The sequence below is a fragment of the Medicago sativa genome, chromosome 6 (assembly GCF_051527215.1).
Source record: "Medicago sativa cultivar Bolivia chromosome 6, Bolivia_mono, whole genome shotgun sequence".
Taxonomy (NCBI): Eukaryota; Viridiplantae; Streptophyta; class Magnoliopsida; order Fabales; family Fabaceae; genus Medicago; species Medicago sativa.
In genome coordinates this window covers 40,290,130-40,314,625 of record NC_140754.1, presented here as the reverse complement: position 1 = coordinate 40,314,625, position 24,496 = coordinate 40,290,130, and the positions used below count along the sequence as shown (strand labels likewise).

Genomic DNA, 24,496 nt, shown 5'->3' with positions numbered 1-24,496 from the left:
TAAAAACATTCATTTCATCAATGATATTACTATTATATAAAGAATACAATATAATATCTCAAGTGATCTATCTATTTATGAATGAATATTTTTTGATTCAAGAAATATAAAATCATGAAGTTATCCTCCCCTAAAGTTGCAACAGGAGCTTTTGTAACTCAAGAAATTAAGTTATATGGAATGCAAAAGATCTAACAAAAAATATTATCTTTGATGGACTTGGTTCAAAAAGCAAGACTTTCATGCATTATAATTACTCTTGTAGATTAGCCGTTAACAACTTGCATATATTCTATAATGTCAAGCACATAGCCCTATATAGTATAACTATAAAATAATTCTTCATGTGGTTTAATCAAGTTGTATATTTAATTGTAACCAGCTAACTGCCTCCAAACAAAACATTCACAAACATAACATAAGTAATATAACTATACCATATACAGACCAAACAACAAATTTCTATCGGCTCATCTTGTTACAATTCATAGGAAAATGAAACACGCAAGGAAGGAAAGAATTGCTTAATAAGAGAGGGAGAGTAAACTCAGAGTAGCTGCAATTTTGCAAACACAAGGGAACAAATTATAAAATTAACCATATAGGATATCTTTATACGGAAATAAATGCTACACTGTTTTTCAAAAATCATTTGATCAGACACACCACTATGTTTAGCCCAACAAAGCTAAAACACATGCATGAAGGACATCACCAAAGGTTCTACCACAGCACATCTCCAAACTCATTACTGCTGAGCACACTGTACTCTTTGAGCACCACCAGGCATCTCATCATCTTCATCATATGCCTCTTGCTGAGCTTGCTGCCTTCTTCTTGTCTCTTCTTCAATGTTGACATCATGAAGTGTTGTCTCCTCACACTCATCCAGCTCCATGTCTGTCAACTGTGATACAGACCTTGCTGGCAGAATTGTCTCCAAAGCCTTAACTTGATCAAGAGACTCAGGGAACTCCACAGTGAAATTAATGTAAAGTTTGCCTTTCATGAAAGGTCTCTGGTACATTGGCATTCCTTCATCATTGATTGCCTTGTAAGAATCTGCAATAACCAAAAATTGGAAATTTTAGTACCAAAGCCAAACAAAATTTCAATCACTCAACAATCTTTTGACAATGCAGTAAACCAGATGTCAGAGAGAAAAAAACACCTTAAATCTCAAATCCTATAGAAGCATTTGATGTCGCCCTTGGTATTATCAAGTTGGGTTTAAGTCTCAATTTTGTTTCTTTTCAATAAGAATTTTCATATAGGAACAGGACAACAATACCATAAAAAATTAAAAACACATGTAACACCCATACCAGACGTATCTACAAAGTCTAGCACGAGCGTTAATATTAGTACTGGATACATTAAACTTTACAACATAAACTACACACAAATGAATATTTATACAACAAATTGCGTCCGAACATAAATAACATAACCATCTCAACCATACATATATAATTCGTCCTTAAAATCCAATGCATCCTGCAGCGACACGAACGCACACTTGTTGAAATATCCATCCGACTTCAAGCTTGCAAATCCAACCTGTTTATCTGAAACAATAAGGATTGGGATGAGACATAATGTCTCAGTGAGTTCCCCTAAATCCTAGGCTATAGGTAACCTCAGGGGAAACCTACGGTCACCACGTGTCTACGATACAACCTGACGGTTGATTATACGTGTGTGGGGACTTGCATACTAGACGGTCGTGCATACTAGAGCCGTCATGGTCTTATCTTAACTTGTTATAGGCTTCACTTCTTATACGTGTCATGGCGGTTGAGGGGGAACCTAAAACCACATTGCCAAGAATACACTCTATGTATCGAGGCCTAAACATAACATAATCATGGCACGATTCTAAACCGGACGATTAGGGGAAACCTAAGATCGTCCTCGGTATCATGTTCTTACTTGTTCTATTCCATGCCTTGAGCTTGTCATATAGCATCTAGTGCTCTTGTTCTTAAACATAAACATGCATGGATTCTTACATGATCATAATCATAGTCGTGCATAGAATCATAATCATAACATACATAAACGTACATAAGTTCATTCATTAGGTTAGCGTTGAACAAACAATATTATCTTGATTCATTTTACGGATAGTCCCGGGTGGAGTAACCCCGAGATCAATCCCATACATGACCGATGTACGTACATCGGACTCCCTCAGTGTCGTGCGGGTCCCTTGCGGCTTAAACCGTTCCCCTTAGGTCGAGAACCTCCCGTATCCCCCTAGCGTGGATAACAAGAGACACGAGCACCTACGCCTTGTTACTCAGTGACATGCGGGTCCCTTACGGCTTAAATCGTTCTCATAAATGAGAACCCCTTGTATCCCCCTGATGTGGATAGCAAGAGACATGTCACCTACACATATTAATCATAGTCTTGTCGTGCATAAGTTAAACATATACATACTTGCTTATTTACCTCGGAACCTTAATCGATCCGATTGGCGGTAACTTATACTTATTCATACTTAACATGGTGGAGGGGTCTAACCTATCAATCCACAACTTACATATTTGCTAAGTCATTCTAGCTCATGTGCGAAGAGATTACACTTCGCGTCTTATCATTCTAGGGATTCTTGCTATCTTTCTAGTTCTCGACTAGCTAAGCCGAGGCTCTACATTCATCCCCTTTCTTAGTTCATCACTACCCCATCATGCTTAAACTTTCTTGAGCCATCCTTGTGGTACATGCTAAGATTGCCATGATTTCTGATGTAAGGATCAATTGACGATGTGTGCAAATTTCCAATAATTTCTAAAGACCGAAAATGTCATAAACCCAAGTTTCAAGCCGTTTCTAAATTCTATGATTTGATAAAGCCAAACTTGTTCCAGTAGAAAGATAAGTGAAAATTGTGAAAGAACACTTCGAAACGATCGCTACGGACCCCCACACGACTGCCCCCAAGCACCCGAACGCAGAACAACGCGAACGTTGTCCTGTCTGGGGCGCCTGGCGCCAGGAGTAGGGCGCCTAGCGCTAGCTCCCTGTGTGTGGGCGCCTAGCGCCCTTGTACAGGCGCAGCGCTGCGAATTTTGCGTTTTCGGTGTTTTCGGCCGCGGGTTTTCGCCATTCTCGACCCAAAACTCGTCCAATTCGACCCTGTAATGCACCAAATCCATCCAACAACATACATAGACTTATTTAAACATATCTCATGGCAATTTTAACATATAAATCACAAGAATTGATCAAGAGAACATTAGGGTTCTAAACCTCTCATAAACTTAATTCAATCCTTTCTAACATGAATTTACACAACCAAAGGTAGGTAAACTATCTATGGAACTCACCTAATCATGTTTTCTTGCTTTCCTTCAAGATCCAAGCTCAAACCCTATCTTTCGCTTCAATCTTGATCCTTAGCTTTCAACCAAAAACCATGCTTTAATCTTTCCTCCACTAATTCCTTGCTTGCTAAGCCACCCATAACCATGCTTGATCACACTAGGAAGAAGTTTGGATGATTTAGAGTGGAGAGGGAGGGCATGGGTTAGAGAGAAGGAGGAGAGAATTCTCTTCTCAAAACCTAGAGAGAGAAAGACAAGTGAAGAATGAATATTTTGAGCCAAAACCACTTAATTACCCCTTTGCGAGCAATTACCATTATGCCCCTGCCTCAAGCGTGTTTAATCCGACACTGATACTTTATCCGTAATATACTGACATGTCATAAAATATTACCCATGAACTTACTTTCCATGAATATCATTCCTCTGATACATTTAACAGGTAAAATTTCCATTAGCTGACGAGCGGGATGTTACACTCTACCCCCTTAAAGAAATTTCGTCCTCGAAATTTAGAGATCGACTACCAATCATCTTGACAAAAACTTACTATCTTTGGTCTGAACCATACATTTCAATTCATACACACTCAAGGGGTTCGTCATATCATGTCCTCATCTTGTTTCTTAACCCACATGCAACTGAGCATAGCCTTCTTGGTCTTAATATCACTCAAACTTAAAGTTTTCTTAGTATATCATGATTCAGAACTTACCTTGCTACACATAAACTTATTGTCTCGGTCTCGTACCTTATCCGCTTAACATAAACCATTCATAAAGGTATCTTATCTTAAACATGAACACTCAGGATTTGCCTTTTAACTAGAATCCTACCGGAAACCAGGTTTGCCCTGTAGTGCTTACTTGCAACATTAAACATCTTTTCATGCATACATAATCTTTCTTACCGCACGTCTTATACCTCTTACATTCATTACTCATATAGACGATTCCACGAATCACTTATCTCCTTTCAAAGCCTTAGGAAATTTTTTGACTTCATGCGATTTCTCTGCACCTGAATTAGTGGGTACTCACATAGCTTGACATGGAAATGTGAAATCAACTATGCCGATTCATCTTAACAATTTATTCACCAACGTTGTGGTTCTCATGCTCTTGAAACTTTCTAGCACATTGTCGTTTCCATAACATGTACATACTTTCAAGTGCTACCTCTTGTTAAATGATAACGATATGTGTCTAACATTTTTCTTGAAGAAATTTTCTTAAACTTTGATATTCGGGTTCTTGGAACGAATATATATTTGACTAAAATATTTTATCATTTCCAAAACTGAATTTGCAATAGCACCACAGAACCACCGGACGAGTTTCTATATTTCGAAAAAGATTTAACAACTCGCCCAAAACTTGTCCACGACAAGTTGGTCCTGAAGTTTTGTACGTCTTAAGTGAGTTTACTTAAAACGTATCTTGTCAGTTTCGAAAATGTATAATTTCATGAGTTAAATAAAAATTAAACATCGTTCCCAAGTTCCATAATACCAATCTTAGTTTTAAAAGTTATAAAATCATGACTTAACATGCCTTAACAAGTATCGTTTTCACTCAACAAGTATTACACGCATGAGTATAAATTTCTTTACACATCACTCAAAGTTGCTTCTCTCTCTCATGATAACATGTTTAACTTCGAAGATAAATTCTTCCCTTACAAACCGATTTACAAACCTACAATACCGCTTACATATCCGTAGAAAATCCTTGGTCCTTTTGCCATTAATTTGTCTTATGATGCTTCTGCTAAACTTGCCTTACCAACCGAACATTCTTCACGAAGCTTCATACATACTAAAACTCCCATGTGTTCCATGGCGCTACTCTGATTCCCACCGGTTGGCTTAAACTAATACTCTAACCCGTTCGAGCAATTGAGATTTCAATTCATGCTTACCACTTGAATACTTACTTCTTAAACTATTCTCAAGATCTTCCATGTTGCAAACACCATCACAACCTTACACTTGTCTTGTAAATTCAAAGCTCATGATATTTTATCTTATGCTCATAATACTTGACTTGGGGGTAAACCTTACGTTCTTGCTGGTTGCATTTACCATACATATCACACTTGAACTTGTTTCCGAGGAACTCGAATTCCTTTAGCAACTCCTCTAACACTTGAACATATCTTCCTTAAACCACTAACCTGGTACCTTCGTATCTTCACCTACTACATTTTGCTTAATCATACCAATGCTTGCTCGTTGATTTTTCTTTTAAAGTAACTATGTAAACTAGCGCACAGGTCATTGACGTTGATAATTTTCTACTTTATAAATATATTGAGTTTAGGCCCCGACCGTTACTATAAAATTATAGAACGAGTTGATAACACATACGTGTCATCAATTCTAGATTCTAGTGAGTCTAGCTCGCTCTACGAGTGTCGTAGCAAACCGGTTCCTAAAAAAAAAACCTCGTGAATTTTCAAAATGTCAACTTCAATCACCCATACGCGTAAATCTTTCTAAAATTATTTAAAATTTATGATCCAACATCATATCGAGCCCTAGCATGTCCATTAAGCAAAACATAAGTTCGAGAGATACGCCATAATTCCACATAATCCGAGAACTTTGTGATTTCTTATAACTTTGCACCAATTAAATTTCTTAATTCATACCTTCACCTCTATGACTTCCATATCAATACCGGAACTTCCAAACTCTTAATCTGAGCTCTTCCTTGACTCTTGACACATTAACTTCCAAAACTACCTTAAATCGTATCGATTCCGTTAATACTTGTCCATGCACTTTCTTCCTTAGAAATCATAGATTGTGATGTGCATTCGTCACTTGATGTCATAAAAGATTTTCGTCACATAAAATATATTATTGTGAAGACATCTCTCCAACAGTCATTGCAAGCCATAGAAACAAACTAGTAGATTTCACAAAACGGGAAGTTTCGTCCCAGGCTTGCTATTGGTGAGCTTCTCCAACTCTATTTTTCAGAAAACATTTGTTGCATAAAATTCTTATTCTCAAGTATACAATGCACATCATTCATTCCTATCGTCGTAAAATATTCTATAACATATGCATGGCAACATCAACCTTTTTCCGATACAATTCTTGGCACACCGGAAATCAATGCCTTACTCCTGATAACATAAACTTTCTCTTGAATCCTTAACTTCATTCACATACTGCTATTCCTAAGAGCCTGCTGACTCCGTCATCATATGCCGACTTATATCTATCTTGTATCCTTGTACTGACATTCCAGAATATCATAACCCGTTCCAACAACAACTCTTACCGAATCCTTCGGTCATGATTAGATACATATATATCCAACTTCTTCGCTTACGGGTACATAAAGTATCACTATCATCTTACCCGACATTGTCGGAACGTTTCTTCGTAACATATCTTATATTCCCGGAGGATTCACACTTCTACTTGATTAGTTCACCGGCCACCTTTTGGCACAATCAAACTACTTCATCACATACTTCGTTCCTCTTGGGTCCTATCCAGCTCTCAGGCATCTATCCTAATCGTCGAATGTTTAATTGAGTTGATCAGGCTCAACTAACAACAACAACTAGAACTTTTACCTGGAACCCAATGGTCCCACTACCTTAGTTGTAATTTAATGACCCAAGGCACGGTCTGAATCGACCAGCTCTGATACCAAATGTAACACCCATACCAGACGTATCTAGAAAGTCTAGCACGAGCGTTAATATTAGTACTGGATACATTAAACTTTACAACATAAACTACACACAAATGAATATTTATACAACAAATTGCGTCCGAACATAAATAACATAACCATCTCAACCATACATATATAATTCGTCCTTAAAATCCAATGCATCCTGCAGCGACACGAACGCACACTTGTTGAAATATCCATCCGACTTCAAGCTTGCAAATCCAACCTGTTTATCTGAAACAATAAGGATTGGGATGAGACATAATGTCTCAATGAGTTCCCCTAAATCCTAGGCTATAGGTAACCTCAGGGGAAACCTACGGTCACCACGTGTCTACGATACAACCTGACGGTTGATTATACGTGTGTGGGGACTTGCATACTAGACGGTCGTGCATACTAGAGCCGTCATGGTCTTATCTTAACTTGTTATAGGCTTCACTTCCTATACGTGTCATGGCGGTTGAGGGGGAACCTAAAACCGCATTGCCAAGAATACACTCTATGTATCGAGGCCTAAACATAACATAATCATGGCACGATTCTAAACCGGACAATTAGGGGAAACCTAAGATCGTCTTCGGTATCATGTTCTTACTTGTTCTATTCCATGCCTTGAGCTTGTCATATAGCATCTAGTGCTCTTGTTCTTAAACATAAACGTGCCTGGATTCTTACATGATCATAATCATAGTTGTCGCGTCATTTTTTGGAGATCAAGGCTATTTGATTAGCTTTTGACTCACTTTTTATTTCACGACTTTGAAAAATTTTATTTAAATTGGGGGGTCCGGGGGTTGGTTATATTTAGGGAAGGTATTAGCACCCTAAATATTCGTAGTACTCTACGAGAACCTCTTGATTTTATTTAACTTTTTGTGCTATAAACTTGCTTGCTTTTTTTTTAAAAAAAATGAAACTTTGAAATGATTAAAAATGGAAGACCTAATTATCTACATTTTATTGATTTGGAAGGACGAGTGTCCTCTGCCTACGTACCCGTGAGGGATCAAAACCTCGTAGTTCGGGGTAGAAATTGACGTTTGATTTGTTTTGTGTTTTTTATTAGTTTTGAAAAGGTTTTAAAGTAAAAAGCCAAGTGGCAAATGAGAATTGGTTTGTATTTTTTATATTGAAAGAAAATAGACTCCAAGTATGATTAAAATTGATTTGATATTTGATTAAGAAAAAAAATAAAAAGAACGATCACTTGATTGAAAATCAAGGTTTATTATGAAAATATTTTTTTGATTTTTTTGATTATTTGAATGTTTTTGTGGTTTTGGAATAATGAATGAAAATTAAACTAACGGAGCAATGAAATTAAAAGCGCGTGGATTTTTGTAGTGACGTTGGATCACCACAAAATCCCTAATCTATTTTTTTTGTATTTTTTGATATATATAAAGCGGTAAAGAAATAAAAGACACACACACACTTTTTTCTCATTTATATTTACATTGGACCTAAATACATTCTAATTGCTGGAAAATAAATGACAATAATTAAAATGCTAAATAGAAATAAAAAAATGTTAAAAAAGAAATAAAAATGCAAGAAAATAAAAGAAAATAAAAGGAAGGGACAAACGAAGGGACAAAATTACCGAATGGACAAAATTACGAAGGGACTTATTCCGAAGGGACAGAAAAAAGAGAGAGAAGAAAAGAATAGCTCGTCAACACAAGCTAAATGAGGGAGAAGAGAGAAAAGTTCTTTGACAACTCAAGAGAACTTTTGATGTCTGAAATTGTGAAGGATGAGAGCTCTATTTATAGGTTCTAAGGTTGATGAAAAATGGAAAATTGGTTTAATGCACTTTGATGGGGACTTGAATGAGATTGATGGTTTTGGAATGTGATTTGAATAATTTTTCAAATGGGAGAGTTGACATGTAAAAATGGTATGATTGGTGGCACACTTGAGAAAGAAAAAAAAATTGGACCTTGACACTATATTTTTTGACAATTTTTGGACTCATTAAAAAAAGTTAATAAAAATTACCTAAAGAAGTAATTAAACGAAAAAAATAAAAATAAAAAAAATATATATAAAAATCAAGACTGAATAAAAATGAACGATAAATATAAAAACTAAAAACTTAAAAAAAGACTAATAAATAAAAAAAAGTGAGAAAATGTATTGATGATGAAACGCGTTCCTGATGAAAAATGGGAAAGAACTTTCTGAGTTTGTGATTGAGGCTGTGATAGTGGCATGGTTGGAATAGAATTTTCTTTGGACCCCAGAGACAATTATTTCGGACTCATTAAAATGGTTAAAAAAAAACTAAAAGAAATAATTAGACTAAAAAAATAAAAAAGGTAAATTGGAAAATAAAGACTAAATAAAAATAAAGTATTAAAAGATGGAAACTAAAAAAAACTAATAAATAATAATAAAAATTAAAAAAAAGTGAGAGGAGGTCTGAAAAAAAAAACAAGGAATATTCCTAGTCAAAAGACATGTGTCACTGGGACCTTAGGTCAAAAATTGGGGTAAGACAGATGCCCCTATTTAAGTTTCTTCGTCCGGAGATTTGAAGATGGAATCTTTGATTTGACGGACTGAAGAGACTTAAATATAAAAGTACACCAATTTTGGACCTAAGATATAGTGAAATGCTCATGATGCAAATATGAATGTAGGACGGCAAAAATGACTCGACTGGGACTGGAAAACAACAACGGGATACCCAAGTTCGTTAAAGAAAGGGATCTGACACTGCTGGGGAATGTAGTTTTACTGGGGAAAGATTGTCTACTACCGTATTGGTCCGTTTGGGACGAAAGCTTAATGAAGACAAAACTTTTAGCGACATCACTAGAACAGCTAACGCTGGGGATTACACCTCTGAAATTGAAATTGAAATTGATTAGCGACATCACTGGAACAGCTAACGCTGGGGACGACACCATTGAAATTGAAATTGATTAGTGACATCACTGTAACAGCTAACGCTGGGGATGACACTTTTGAAATTTATTAGTGACATCACTAGAACACCTAACGCTGGGGATGACACTTTTGAAATTGATTAGTGACATCACTAAAACAGCTAACGCCGGGGATGACACTTTTGAAATTGAAATTGATTAGTGACATCACTAGAACAGCTAACGCTGGGGATGACACTTTTGAAATTGATTAGTGACATCACTAGAACAGCTAACGCCGGGGATGACACTTTTGAAATTGAAATTGATTAGTGACATCACTAGAACAGCTAACGCTGGGGATGACACTTTTTATAAGACAAGAATTTTTGCAAGCTATTCACTTGACACTGGTGATGACAAAAGAGGCTTGCAAGCTATTCGCTTGACACTCGTGATGACAAAAAGAGGGTTGCAAGCTATTCGCTTGACACACAGGTAACAAAAGATGTTTGCAAGCTATTCGCTTGACACATAGGTAACAAAAGAGGCTTGCAAGCTATTCGCTTGACACAAAGGTAACAAAAGATATTTGCAAGCTATTCGCTTGACACTCGTGATGACAAAAGAGGGTTGCAAGCTATTCGCTTGACATACAGGTAACAAAAGATGTTTGCAAGCTATTCGCTTGACACACAGGTAACAAAAGATATTTGCAAGCTATTCGCTTGACACTCATGATGACAAAAGAGGTTTGCAAGCTATTCGCTTGACACACATGTACCAAAAGATGTTTGCAAGCTATTCGCTTGACACACAGGTAACAAAATAGGTTTGCAAGCCATTCGCTTGACATACTGGTAGCAAATTATGTTTGCAAGCTATTCGCTTGACACACTGGTAACAAATTATGTGTGCAAGCTATTCGCTTGACACACTGGTAACAAATTATGTCTACAAGCTATTCGCTTGACACAAAGGTAACCAAAGATGTTTGCAAGCTATTCGCTTGACACACATGATGCCAAAAGAGGGTTGCAAGCTATTCGCTTGACACACAGGTAACAAAAGATGTTTGCAAGCTATTCGCTTGACTCATAGGTAACAAAAGATGTTTGCAAGCTATTCGCTTAACACCAAGATAACAATAGAGGTTTGCAAGCTATTCGCTTGACACAAGATAACAATAGAGGTTTGCAAGCTATTCGCTTGACACGAAGGTAACAAAATAGGTTTGCAAGCTATCTACTTGACACCAAGGTAACAAAATAGGTTTGCAAGCTATTCGCTTGACGTACCATGAGTGAAGATCGAACTGAAGGGATACGACAAAACAAGACTATGGGTGACCAATGCGGTTATGTATGAATGATGTTGTGTATATGCTGGGTATGAATGAATGTATGAATATGTGAAAGTATTAGTGTATGAATGTATGAATGTATAAATGTATGAATGTAATTCATATGACTGTATGAAGTGTATATGACAGGTGACTTGATGAAACGAGACAAGACAGGTAAGACAGAAGGCGGACTGACATCGCAGCACAAACACTCGACAAACTTCCTTGGAGATGATATTATTGTGAACCAAACGAGCCGTTGACGAGGTAAAGTCGGGCACAAGGTAGCAACAGATGCCTCCTGGGGATAAAGCCCATTGTTAACCAAAAGAATCTGGAAGAAGTCGCCATTTTGTAAACCGACGCGGAGTGTTCTTCCACTGGTATGCTTCAACAGTCATTTTTTGTATATTTTTTTTGAAAATCCCTAACTTTTGCCTGGACCGCCCTTTCAGGTTTTCAGTCCACCGGGAGTATATTCCTTTTTTATGCCCCTAATTTTTGCCTGGACCGCCCTTTCGAGTTTTCAGTCCACCGGGACGCTCTCTATTGCCTAAGCCGCCTTTTCAGGTTTTCAACTTAGCGAGCTTTTATTTTTGTAATTTTTTGTATTTTTGGACTGTGATAGCATCTTGCTCAAAGCAGAGGTCCTTTCCACATTGCTTAGCCATGTTTCTATTTCGGAGTGTAACCGTTTTCGAGGCGGATGCTGATGTACGCTTCACCTACTCATAAGTTCAAAGAGAGCGTGTTTGTTGTTCAAACTTTTCAAAAGATGTTAAAAAGTTTTATATTTTGAAAATTTTTGCTTCAAGTATTGCCATCAAAAATAGAAGAAATTTTGCAAATAGAATAAACGGGAGTTCCAAATAAATGGGCACAGGCTCAAATTTGATGAATTGAGTGGGGACCTGCCAATGGCATGGCTCCACGGATCTTTGAAAAATTTGGAAAATGGTAAATATATTGGAAGGTACATTGAACACAATAACCGTTATACTCCCTAGCAACTTTGAATTGCCCCTGTTCCGAGTCCTTGATCTGCAGATGCTTCGAATCGGAGGTTCTTTGATAACATGTATGCCCCAAGTGGATTGTGCCTGACTGATGCAGTTACTTTGTCATGATCCTTAACTTTTGCATAGATCGCCCTTTTCGGGTTTTCAATCTATCAGGATAAATCATCATTTTTTTTGTCTCTAATTTTTGCCAGGACCGCCCTTTTGGGTTTTCAGTCCACCGAGACGCTCATTTTTGCCTAAGTCGCCTTTTTAGATTCGCGACTTATCGAGCTCATATTTTTGACAGAGTATTTCTTGACTGCACCGGCATTCATAGGACGTGTGAGTTTGTTGCCGTCCATAATTGTAAAAGTCATTGCACATGGGCCTTCATAACTAGGCATCCACTTGCCCCTGGAGTCTGGTTGGAAAGTAGTACAAAGTTCCCTTCTTGAAATTCATGGGGACGGACCTTTTTGTTAGAAGCTTGTTTCAAACCTCTTTTGATATATTTGTACAAGGTCGTCATGTGTTTAAATTCGATCAAGCTTGGACTTTATCAGAACTCCTATTGACGGGACTTCGATCTTCACGGGAAGCACGACCTCCATGTTGCATATTGGGGAAGGAGGGGGGGTTGCCCCTGTTGAAATGTGTACTGAAGTACGATATCTGAGAAAAACGAATGGTAGCACCCCGTGCCAGTCTTTGTAATCGAAAGTCATCTTCTGGATAATCTCCTTTTGTTTGCAGCTTCAATGGCTAAGATGCCCCAGTATGTGAGAGATCTCATCGGGAATCTCTTCATTCTCCTTCTTCAGCTTCGGACACAGGGAACTCACAGTTGGAAGAGAGTACATGGTTAATGTGTTCAACGGGTTTATTAATGCATGATTTGATTATTGATATAAACATTATGATTATGCAGATACGTGGAAATGATTAAAGGAAAAAAATAATTTTTTTGGTTTTTTGTATTACCATTTTTTCCAGGAAAAAAAGCACAAAATAAAAACAAATTCGGGATCAAAGCGACTTTTTTAATGATGAAAATACATAAAGCAAAAAGCCCTAAACAAGTTCACTTCCATCTCGAGTGGGACGAAAGGATTTTTTTTGAAAAACATAAAGCAACAAACAAACATATTAATTGAACAGATGAGTAACAGAAATAAACATCAGCAACGACCCGATTGCAGATTAAACATTTCATGTGTCAACCTTAGATACCAAGATCTGATAGCGGATTAACTTGCACATTCAAATTCAAACTCTTTGAAAGGTATAAGGATTTTTCGGATCAACTTCTGAACTATCTTCTGCAACGCAAAACAGTGCTCGATATCATGACCTGGTGCCCCTTGATGGAAAGCACAAAAGAGATCGGGCCTGTAACGGGATGTCAATTTTGCTGGTACTGGAGGAGGTGCCTTGGTGTAGACCAAATTCCTTTCGTGTAATTTTGGAAACAAAACTGTATACTTCATGGGAATAGGGTCAATCTGTTTCTTTGAAGTCTGTTGTCGAGGATGTTGTTGACATTGTTGAAACTGGGGTTGATAACCCAGATTTTGAACAACATTTATGATAGGCATAACAGCGGCAGCAGGGTGATAAGACAGATACTGTTGTTGAGGCTGGCTTTCCACCACATTCCTTTCCTGGTCTTCCTCTTCTGAACTGTCAGTAGGAACACTTTCTTTGACCAAACGTCCTTCTCGGACCCCTTCTTCAAGACGCATTCCCGTAATCATCATTTTTGCAAAGTTGTTGGGAGCACTTCCAACCATTTTCTCATAATAAAATTGATCCAGATTCTTCAAGAAAATCTCAGTCAATTCTTTCTCTTCCAGAGGTGGACGAACTTGATCAGCAAAATCTCTCCATCGCTGGGCATATGCCTTGAAAGATTCATTATCATTCTGGGTCATGGATTGCAGGTCGTCTCTGTCCGGGGCCAAGTACAAGTTGTAGTCGTATCGTCGGACGAAGGCACTGCCCAAATCAATGAAAGTTTTGACATCAACACGACTTAGGCCCGTGTACCATTTCAAAGCGGCACCAGTCAAACTATCTTGAAAGCAGTATATAAGAAGCTCATCATTGTCGGCTTGAGGGGACATCTTTCTGGCATACATTGTCAAATGGTCCTTAGGGCAGGTATTCCCTTGGTATCACAACATTTGGTACCAAGCAGAGATCATAAGCACTTTCCCCAAACAGTTCTTCCCCATGGAGAGCTTTCAATTCCAACCGTAATGCATCAAACTTCTCTCTCAGTTCTTCTACCTGGTTATATGCAACCACGCTTCCTGGCTGATAGATGGGTTCATGAACCAAAGGAGTTGAGTAGGTCATAGCAGCTTGAGGGAGCAAAGGGCCTGATTGTTGCACAAAAGGAGTTTGAACCTTAGAGACAACACGACAGAGTATTTCACTAGCACTTAAAGGTGTACTCCAGAGATAACCTTCCAGTATAGCATGTTGAGGAGTACTAGCAAACACTGTTGAAATCGGAGTAGTGGAAGCAACCGTCTGAGCTTGAGTGCTGACGATAGGAAGAGCTAATGGCTGACTCTGCGCAACTGACACCAAAGATACTAAGTTCTTCAAAATCTCATTTTCAGCCCGGAGGGTCGTCACCTCTTCACGAAGCTTGTGGTTCTCTTGTTCAAGATGATCCATTCTGATTTGCTTAAGTGTTGTAGATGCGAGTAGACTGATGGATTGACCTTTTGTAGACAAAAACAAAGTATGAGACACGGACTAGAAACTATGAATGTGAAATGATGCATGATATGTTTATGCAAAAAATGGACACATTTTTTATTTATCGAAGGACTTGTCAAAGTAACTGTAAACATCATAAGGAACATTGTTTCATTTGATAATTTGAAATATTACAAACAGTTCCCTTAAGGGCAAAAGCAAAGTCAAGGAAAAAAGACCCTAACAAAGGCTAAGGTTTAGTTAAGACTTTTTGAAGATGTATTTCTTGGTGTTCCTCTTTACAAGGTTCACACCTCTGATGTTTATAAAAACTTATCTAAGTCCTTCGATCTTTTGATGAAAAAAGTTTTATGAATGTATGCATGTATGCATGAATATGCTAAAGAACAGAGAAAACATGGTGTGGTTAAGTCCATATGTTGGAGTCAAGGGTAACAACGCCATTTGATAAGGACTATGGTTTCATTTGTATATGTAACAAGGGTTCTACCAAGTTCCCAAAGTTTTCAACCACTTCCAAATATTTGTTAGGTGACGAGAGTACTCTCGTTCCAACAATATTCGTAGGTTAGTCTCGTTTGGGTGTAGTATCGCGTATCAACCAATACGAGAGTAGTCTCGATTAGCCACCGCACTACGTCCTAAAAGGCCAAGATGGGTTAAAGGTGACTAAAGGTTCTCAACTTCGACGGTCACTTGAAAGTAACATGCCATACGCGAGTACTCACGTCGACAAAAGTATACCTCCAAGATCCCTCCATTGAGTGGGTTATCACATGTGCCAATACCGAAGAGTACTCTTGGCATGGAAACTATGATTATACCCGGTCCTATCTTAATTTTCCCTCAAGTCCGGGTGTAGGACTTATCTCACCACTCACGTTAAAAGAAAGAAGAAAGAAGAAGGAGAGAACATATATACACGTATTTCCATCTTTTATTTTATTTTTTTTGATTTTTTTGGATTTTTTAAGCAAGTTTAAAGCACAAAATTTTAAACAAAACCAAGTTAGGCCTAACCCTCTTAAGGTATCCGCAGTGAAGTCGCCATTTCTGTCGCGTCATTTTTTGGAGATCAAGGCTATTTGATTAGCTTTTGACTCACTTTTTATTTCATGACTTTGAAAATTTTTTATTTAAATTGGGGGGTCCGGGGGTTGGTTATATTTAGGGAAGGTATTAGCACCCTAAATATTCGTAGTACTCTACGAGAACCTCTTGATTTTATTTAACTTTTTGTGCTATAAACTTGCTTGCTTTTTTTTTTAAAAAAATGAAACTTTGAAATGATTAAAAAAGGAAGACCTAATTATCTACATTTTATTGATTTGGAAGGACGAGTGTCCTCTGCCTACGTACCCGTGAGGGATCAAAACCTCGTAGTTCGGGGTAGAAATTGACGTTTGATTTGTTTTGTGTTTTTTATTAGTTTTGAAAAGGTTTTAAAGTAAAAAGCCAAGTGGCAAATGAGAATTGGTTTGTATTTTTTATATTGAAAGAAAATAGACTCAAAGTATGATTAAAATTGATTTGATATTTGATTAAGAAAAAAAATAAAAAGAACGATCACTTGATTGAAAATCAAGGTTTATTATGAAAATATTTTTTTGATTTTTTTGATTATTTGAATGTTTTTGTGGTTTTGGAATAATGAATGAAAATTAAACTAACGGAGCAATGAAATTAAAAGCGCGTGGATTTTTGTAGTGACGTTGGATCACCACAAAATCCCTAATCTATTTTTTTTGTATTTTTTGATATATATAAAGCGGTAAAGAAATAAAAGACACACACACACTTTTTTCTCATTTATATTTACATTGGACCTAAATACATTCTAATTGCTGGAAAATAAATGACAATAATTAAAATGCTAAATAGAAATAAAAAAATGTTAAAAAAGAAATAAAAATGCAAGAAAATAAAAGAAAACAAAAGGAAGGGACAAACGAAGGGACAAAATTACCGAATGGACAAAATTACGACGGGACTTATTCCGAAGGGACAGAAAAAAGAGAGAGAAGAAAAGAATAGCTCGTCAACACAAGCTAAATGAGGGAGAAGAGAGAAAAGTTCTTTGACAACTCAAGAGAACTTTTGGTGTCTGAAATTGTGAAGGATGAGAGCTCTATTTATAGGTTCTAAGGTTGATGAAAAATGGAAAATTGGTTTAATGCACTTTGATGGGGACTTGAATGAGATTGATGGTTTTGGAATGTGATTTGAATAATTTTTCAAATGGGAGAGTTGACATGTAAAAATGGTATGATTGGTGGCACACTTGAGAAAGAAAAAAAAATTGGACCTTGACACTATATTTTTTGACAATTTTTGGACTCATTAAAAAAAGTTAATAAAAATTACCTAAAGAAGTAATTAAACGAAAAAAATAAAATTAAAAAAAATATATATAAAAATCAAGACTGAATAAAAATGAACGATAAAAATAAAAATAAAAACTTAAAAAAAGACTAATAAATAAAAAAAAAAAGTGAGAAGAGGTATTGATGATGAAACGCGTTCCTGATGAAAAATGGGAAAGAACTTTCTGACTTTGTGATTGAGGCTGTGATAGTGGCATGGTTGGAATAGAATTTTCTTTGGACCCCAGAGACAATTATTTCGGACTCATTAAAATGGTTAAAAAAAAAACTAAAAGAAATAATTAGACTAAAAAAATAAAAAAGGTAAATTGGAAAATAAAGACTAAATAAAAATAAAGTATTAAAAGATGGAAACTAAAAAAGACTAATAAATAATAATAAAAATTAAAAAAAAGTGAGAGGAGGTCTGAAAAAAAAACAAGGAATATTCCTAGTCAAAAGACATGTGTCACTGGGACCTTAGGTCAAAAATTGGGGTAAGACAATAGTCGTGCATAGAATCATAATCATAACATACATAAACGTACATAAGTTCATTCATTAGGTTAGCGTTGAACAAACAATATTATCTTGATTCATTTTACGGATAGTCCCGGGTGGAGTAACCCCGAGATCAATCCCATACATGATCGATGTACGTACATCGGACTCCCTCGGTGTCGTGCGGGTCCCTTGCGGCTTAAACCGTTCCCCTTAGGTCGAGAACCTCCCGTATCCCCCTGGCGTGGATAACAAGAGACACGAGCACCTACGCCTTGTTACTCAGTGACATGCGGGTCCCTTACGGCTTAAATCGTTCTCATAAATGAGAACCCCTTGTATCCCCCTGATGTGGATAGCAAGAGACATGTCACCTACACATATTAATTATAGTCTTGTCGTGCATAAGTTAAACATATACATACTTGCTTATTTACCTCGGAACCTTAATCGATCCGATTGGCGGTAACTTATACTTATTCATACTTAACATGGTGGAGGGGTCTAACCTATCAATCCACAACTTACATATTTGCTAAGTCATTCTAGCTCATGTGCGAAGAGATTACACTTCGCGTCTTATCATTCTAGGGATTCTTGCTATCTTTCTAGTTCTCGACTAGCTAAGCCGAGGCTCTACATTCATCCCCTTTCTTAGTTCATCACTACCCCATCATGCTTAAACTTTCTTGAGCCATCCTTGTGGTACATGCTAAGATTGCCATGATTTCTGATGCAAGGATCAATTGACGATGTGTGCAAATTTCCAATAATTTCTAAAGACCGAAAATGTCATAAACCCAAGTTTCAAGCCGTTTATAAATTCTATGATTTGATAAAGCCAAACTTGTTCCATTAGAAAGATAAGTGAAAATAGTGAAAGAACACTTCGAAACGATCGCTACGGACCCCCACACGACTGCCCCCAAGCACCCGAACGCAGAACAACGCGAACGTTGTCCTGTCTGGGGCGCCTGGCGCCAGGAGTAGGGCGCCTAGCGCTAGCTCCCTGTGTGTGGGCGCCTAGCGCCCTTGTACAGGCGCAGCGCTGCGAATTTTGCGTTTTCGATGTTTTCGGCCGCGGGTTTTCGCCATTTTCGACCCAAAACTCGTCCAATTCGACCCTGTAATGCACCAAATCCATCCAACAACATACATAGACTTATTTAAACATATCTCATGGCAATTTTAACATATAAATCACAAGAATTGATCAAGAGAACATTAGGGTTCTAAACCTCTCATAAACTTAATTCAATCCTTTCTAACATGAATTTACACAACCAAAGGTAGGGAAACTATCTATGGAACTCACCTAATCATGTTTTCTTGCTTTCCTTCAAGATCCAAGCTCAAACCCTAGCTTTTGCTTCAATCTTGATCCTTAGCTTTCAACCAAAAACCATGCTTTAATCTTTCCTCCACTAATTCCTTGCTTGCTAAGCCACCCATAACCATGCTTGATCACACTAGGAAGAAGTTTGGATGATTTAGAGTGGAGAGGGAGGGCGTGGGTTAGAGAGAAGGAGGAGAGAATTCTCTTCTCAAAACCTAGAGAGAGAAAGACAAGTGAAGAATGAATATTTTGAGCCAAAACCACTTAATTACCCCTTTACGAGCAATTACCATTATGCCCCTGCCTCAAGCGTGTTTAATCCCACACTGATACTTTATCCGTAATATACTGACATGTCATAAAATATTACCCATGAACTTACTTTCCATGAATATCATTCCTCTGATACATTTAACAGGTAAAATTTCCATTAGCTGACGAGCGGGATGTTACAACACAATTATGCACAATATTAAAATTAATGATAGCAAAAATATTATTTTGTTATACATGAAAAATGAGCAAATTAAGGGAAATAGCTGCAATTTTCAAAGAAATAGTGCCTTTTTTACATTTTAGCAAATTAAAGGAAAGAGCAGAATAGAAGTATTGCACACAGGTGATCAAGTTTAGAGAATCCTTTTAATTGCGATACAAAAATATTGAAAATGCTAAAATAATAACATACCTGAAAACTATATCTGTCGTGCCTGGTTTCAATGGTAAATCATTCTTCTTCAAAAATTTCATTACTTCCACCAATAGTTTAGTATCATTGTTGTTCTTAGCAAAAAGCTGCAATAAATTGACAATAGCTTACCAAATGCAAACAGGAGACAGAATCAAAGAAATTAGAAGATTAGTATGTCTAACAATACCAGTAAATGGTGTGCAGATGCAACACTCGGTGCCAACCCATGGACATTATGCTTCCACAGAGCCTTCTTTCTTGCTCACGTATTTATGCCTAAAAACTCAATTTCATTTCATATCTTCAAATTCCAAAAATGAAACAGCACAGCATTATAAAAGACAAAATGGACACACAGATAAAGCATACCAAAATCAAGGGCTTCGGCATGAACACATGCCTTAGTAACTTCACGACAGAGGTGGCAGTTAAAATTGTTATGTATGCGAAGATTTGACAACCTCTGCTCATCAAATAGATTAAATTCATCATCATAGCGAAGAAGAGAGTAAATCAATATAAAAAAATAATAATAACTGAAAGAAAGAAAAAAAGGTGAGAGGGGAATTGAATAGAAACTAACAAATCTGGGAAGGTTTTGCAAAATGTCAAAGAGAAGACTAATATCGTGATGGTGTTTACAATTAGATGCAACATATCCTTTCCGACCTCTGGTGCTTGGTTTTGAGCTTGATGTTGGCATGGCATCTTCATCATCGCCGAAGGAAACCGGACTATCAGCTCCAGCTGCACTTCTGCCTTGAAAACCCTGTACAGAATAAAGAGATAATTAAGCTAAGAATGAAGGTAATAAATAATATCACCTGCCCAAAACCCTGCTTTTTACATAATTTTCAAATTGCAATAGCAAGTATCAATTTATAATATCATTTGTTGGGTTTACCTCAAAGGACTGAGCACCAGGAGTGAACTGTGAAGATTCCTTGAAGCGCGTCGAACGCTCCTTAACACGTTCCTAGAACAAAAAAGAAGAACGATACCAGTCACTGATCATACTTACGTGTATGTTCTGTCCATTAAATAATTTTGATCACAATGACCTAAACAAAGAATCACAAAGGCCGAGTAGTTGCAAATATTGCAAAAAGAAAAGGAGATTGATGAAGGTCGAGAGGACATAGGCAACTGTAGTACCCAGATCATCTACAATCACTATAATGTTGTTTTATGACACAGAAAGCCTAACTATAATCAGCGATAAGAACTCCTATGACACAACCTTCGCATTGATCTCCTCAACTCAATTGCACCATATCACTAATAAATAACAAATTTCGGCAAGTTCACTATTGCTATTCCAAGTTTTGAATTCTGCAGACTCCAACATAGATCTATATAAGATCTTGGATTTCGTACATCCACCATTTATTTATCCCATCCATGAAATGCAAGTTTTATGAAATTATACTTGTTCCCATCCCTAAACAAAAGGTCAAAAGAGGTATCGAAATTGTGATTGAAAGCATGCAATATTACAACAAAGATAAAAGTATGCCTCTCTTGTTCAAAATGATTAAAAGTTTAAGATATTAATCAAACTACATAATCCCCAACAAACCATTATGATCAAACTTCATACACCAATTTGTTTTATTTCAAAAAAAAAAACATTAATGTCATCATTTTATCCAAAAAATTGTGCTAAAATGACTCTGTTTAAATATAAATCTTTAAAAAGTTAGCAGTAAATGAGAGAAGATAACAAAATATTAATATTCAAATCATTAAAATGAATACAATGTCAAGTGCATTTTGTAGCAATGTGTAACCCCAAATTATAAATTAAGCAAGTTAAGATTCTAAAAGCAATGCAAATAGATCTGTGCCTTCAACTTTCTAATCAAATTATAAACACTTCAAGTATATGTCTAGTTTCCTAGTCAAACAATAATGGTCAAACAGAGCAAACAACAATCACATGCACAGTCAAGAGAAAATGAGCAAATCTGGCCAAATAGTCACCTCTTAGAAAAGTCTTCAGAAATTCGCTTTCATCCAGCCTATCAACTTTTACTAATGCTTTAACATATTTAGAAAATGCGAAAGAATCTGTATGAAGAGATGGCTGACTTTCAAATGCTCTAATCACGGATTCAGGATCATAAGAGGCTTTCTCGGCAGCTTCAAATGAAAAGCCTATTATTCCCTGCATAAATTTGAATGTAAGTGCAGCAAGCAATATCTAAAGCCAATGATAATTTCCTAAGTACTTCAAACACAAATGTAGAAAACAGGTTTACTTAATTCAATAAAATTCGAGAAAACCTCAGTTTTGCAGTCAGGAAGAATACTGATGAGAGGTGGAGTGTGGCTAGATTTTGATGTTGCACAATCCTACAATAGGTAAAAACCACTTAAAATGCTTCATTGTTTCATTCTAAAAACAAAGTAAAAAATGTAGAACAAAGATTATTATTATTACCTCAAAATAAGATTGGGCTTGACCAAAGTTGAAATCAACTTCACCTTGAATATAACAATTCTTATAGTAATGACGTCCCAATGCATCCCACAAAGTGTCTTGATAACCCAAAAAACTACAATCAAAGATAGCTGAAATATTACCGATTATAGTAGCAGCTACTGCCTTTCCATTATTTCCATGTGTGTTCTGCAATTACACAACAATTAATTATATAAGCAAGCTATTAAAATCATTGCTTAGTGAGGAAACTTCAAAAAAAAATCTACTAATTAGAATGTTGAAGGTTCAAGCACCACAAGAAACTAATATAATCATTGATTTAGTAACATTTCTTTGAAGATTTTTTTTTTGTTTTCTTGTGTTTTTACCTCAATTGTAACCTCACATACAAATATCACACCACATGTGACTTAATTCAGGGATTAGGGTCAAGATATGGATGTTTGGATTCCCGGTAAGTTAGGCAAGATCATTACCTTGCCATCTAATTGTTGTTTTGCCTTCTCAATTTCTTGTTGTTTAAAGTAGATGCAAAGCATTTCAAACATCAGCATTTCGAAGTTGCGATGAATGCTATTCAATAGAGAGTGAAATTCCTAAACATAACCTTTATCTCCTCTGGTATGTTCTCAGAAAGTGCCTGCACTCTCAGGTACAACGGCTGCAGCGCAAATACTGAGAGTGAACTGAAAGAAAAGCATATATGAGATTAGGACTTCAGGCATCTAAAAATTAGTTCTGTAATCCATTCAGAAACTCGATACATTTTAGCTGCAGACCAATTTCAATAGGTTGAGTTGGATACAAAAAATGATATACTATACTATACTACACTATCCTATACTGTATAATATGCAAGAACACCAAAGCAGAAAATATGCTAAGTTACCAACCCACACAATCAAAACATCAAAACATGAGAAAAATGTAAAATAAATTTGTTCGATAACATTGCTGCGCAAATTTTGAGAAATCTCAATACCACAAACCTTGCTATGATCCAAAAAGCTTCTATATCATGAAAAACACTAAAATCTCACCATTAAAAGTTAATTTAGTTTCCACTTCATTCCTGATATAAGTTCTTACATAATAGGATCTTATTAAGTAAACAGTAAACACTTATTTGAGCTTTTTACTCAAACACACAAAGCAGTATTAATCCCTTACTTGGTCGGCAAGTAACTCAGGCCTAGTTGTTGCAACTCTAGGTTGCTTCTCAACAATCCCATGAGCAATTTCTTTCATCCTCAATACTAAATGCATCCTCTGGTCATGCAAGCCTTCATAGGACATCCTACTTAGCATATGAACAATATCTCTAGATGCACACACCTGCAAACTACCTCAAGTTAGTTCAAAGATAGACCAAAAAAACATCAATATTAACAAAATCCATCATGAATGAATACATGAAAGAAGCAAAATCAACCATTTTCTCAATGCTGTATTGCAAGGTAGTAATCACGTCATTCTTAGTCACCTATAGAATGTAAATAGCACTCATTTAATGACGGCAATGCCAATAAGCACGAAAATTGTGTACAAAAACATAATTAACTTCTTATATATCTCTATAATCTAACCTTTCTATCTCGACCAACAACAACTCCACGCGCTATTTCTCCCATCGTCATTAAGGAGTGAACTTGCTGGTCATCTAAATTCATCAAAGACATTGAATTGATTCCTTCCAAAATCTTATGACACCCACTCTTAATTATCTCTTTGTGATGCTCCATAACTAAAAAAACCGACAAATGTAACATTCAACACACTTATTGCAGCCATCACAATACACACACAAAGAGCAGAACTTACTAGAATTCAACTTGCTCAAGGCCCTGCTTATCTTGACAGACGTGGAGTTGATTCCACCACAAATACCTTTGTCCGAAGAAACAGTAATTACACTATCCTTCGCCATTTAAACTAAGCAATTTTTGAAAGAAAAAAAAAACAATTATCGCATCAATAGCTTCCATCGCCATTTAAATGATTGTTTAATGGTATTAAATTTTGGTAATGACTTTTTTTAACTATTTTACACGTTTTAGACAATGGTCCAAAGGTAAACCCTTTTGGTCCCTATTAGACACCCTTTATTTTTTATTCTTATTATTAGATGTCTTTATTTTGGTACTAATTATGTTCTCCTTTTATAATCATATTTGTTG

At 36.5% G+C, this 24,496-nt stretch overlaps 1 protein-coding gene across 1 annotated transcript; it reads right to left on the bottom strand.

Annotated features, from left to right (window-relative positions):
• Positions 1 to 585: 585 nt before the first annotated feature.
• On the bottom strand, positions 586 to 24,246 carry LOC146915111 (uncharacterized). Its single transcript, XM_085721242.1, has 15 exons — positions 24,141 to 24,246; positions 23,906 to 24,063; positions 23,752 to 23,802; positions 23,490 to 23,654; positions 22,927 to 23,004; positions 22,460 to 22,505; positions 22,317 to 22,360; positions 22,160 to 22,228; positions 21,857 to 22,040; positions 20,778 to 20,849; positions 20,457 to 20,642; positions 20,243 to 20,336; positions 20,061 to 20,149; positions 19,871 to 19,977; positions 586 to 1,062 (listed from the first exon to the last, which is right to left on the bottom strand). The coding sequence occupies exons 1-10, from the start codon at positions 24,244 to 24,246 to the stop codon at positions 20,839 to 20,841; spliced, it is 912 nt and encodes a 303-aa protein (XP_085577368.1). The 3' UTR covers positions 586 to 1,062; positions 19,871 to 19,977; positions 20,061 to 20,149; positions 20,243 to 20,336; positions 20,457 to 20,642; positions 20,778 to 20,838.
• Between the last annotated feature and the right edge of the window lie 250 nt (positions 24,247 to 24,496).

Coding starts and splice junctions, on each gene's coding strand:
- LOC146915111 (XM_085721242.1), bottom strand. CDS start 24,246: ATGGCGAAGGATAGTGTAATTACTGTTTCTTCGGACAAAGGTATTTGT. Junction 23,803..23,905: donor TTGTTGGTCGAGATAGAAAG/GTTAGATTATAG, acceptor TACATTCTATAG/GTGACTAAGAATGACGTGAT. Junction 22,229..22,316: donor AAGCCCAATCTTATTTTGAG/GTAATAATAATA, acceptor TACCTATTGTAG/GATTGTGCAACATCAAAATC.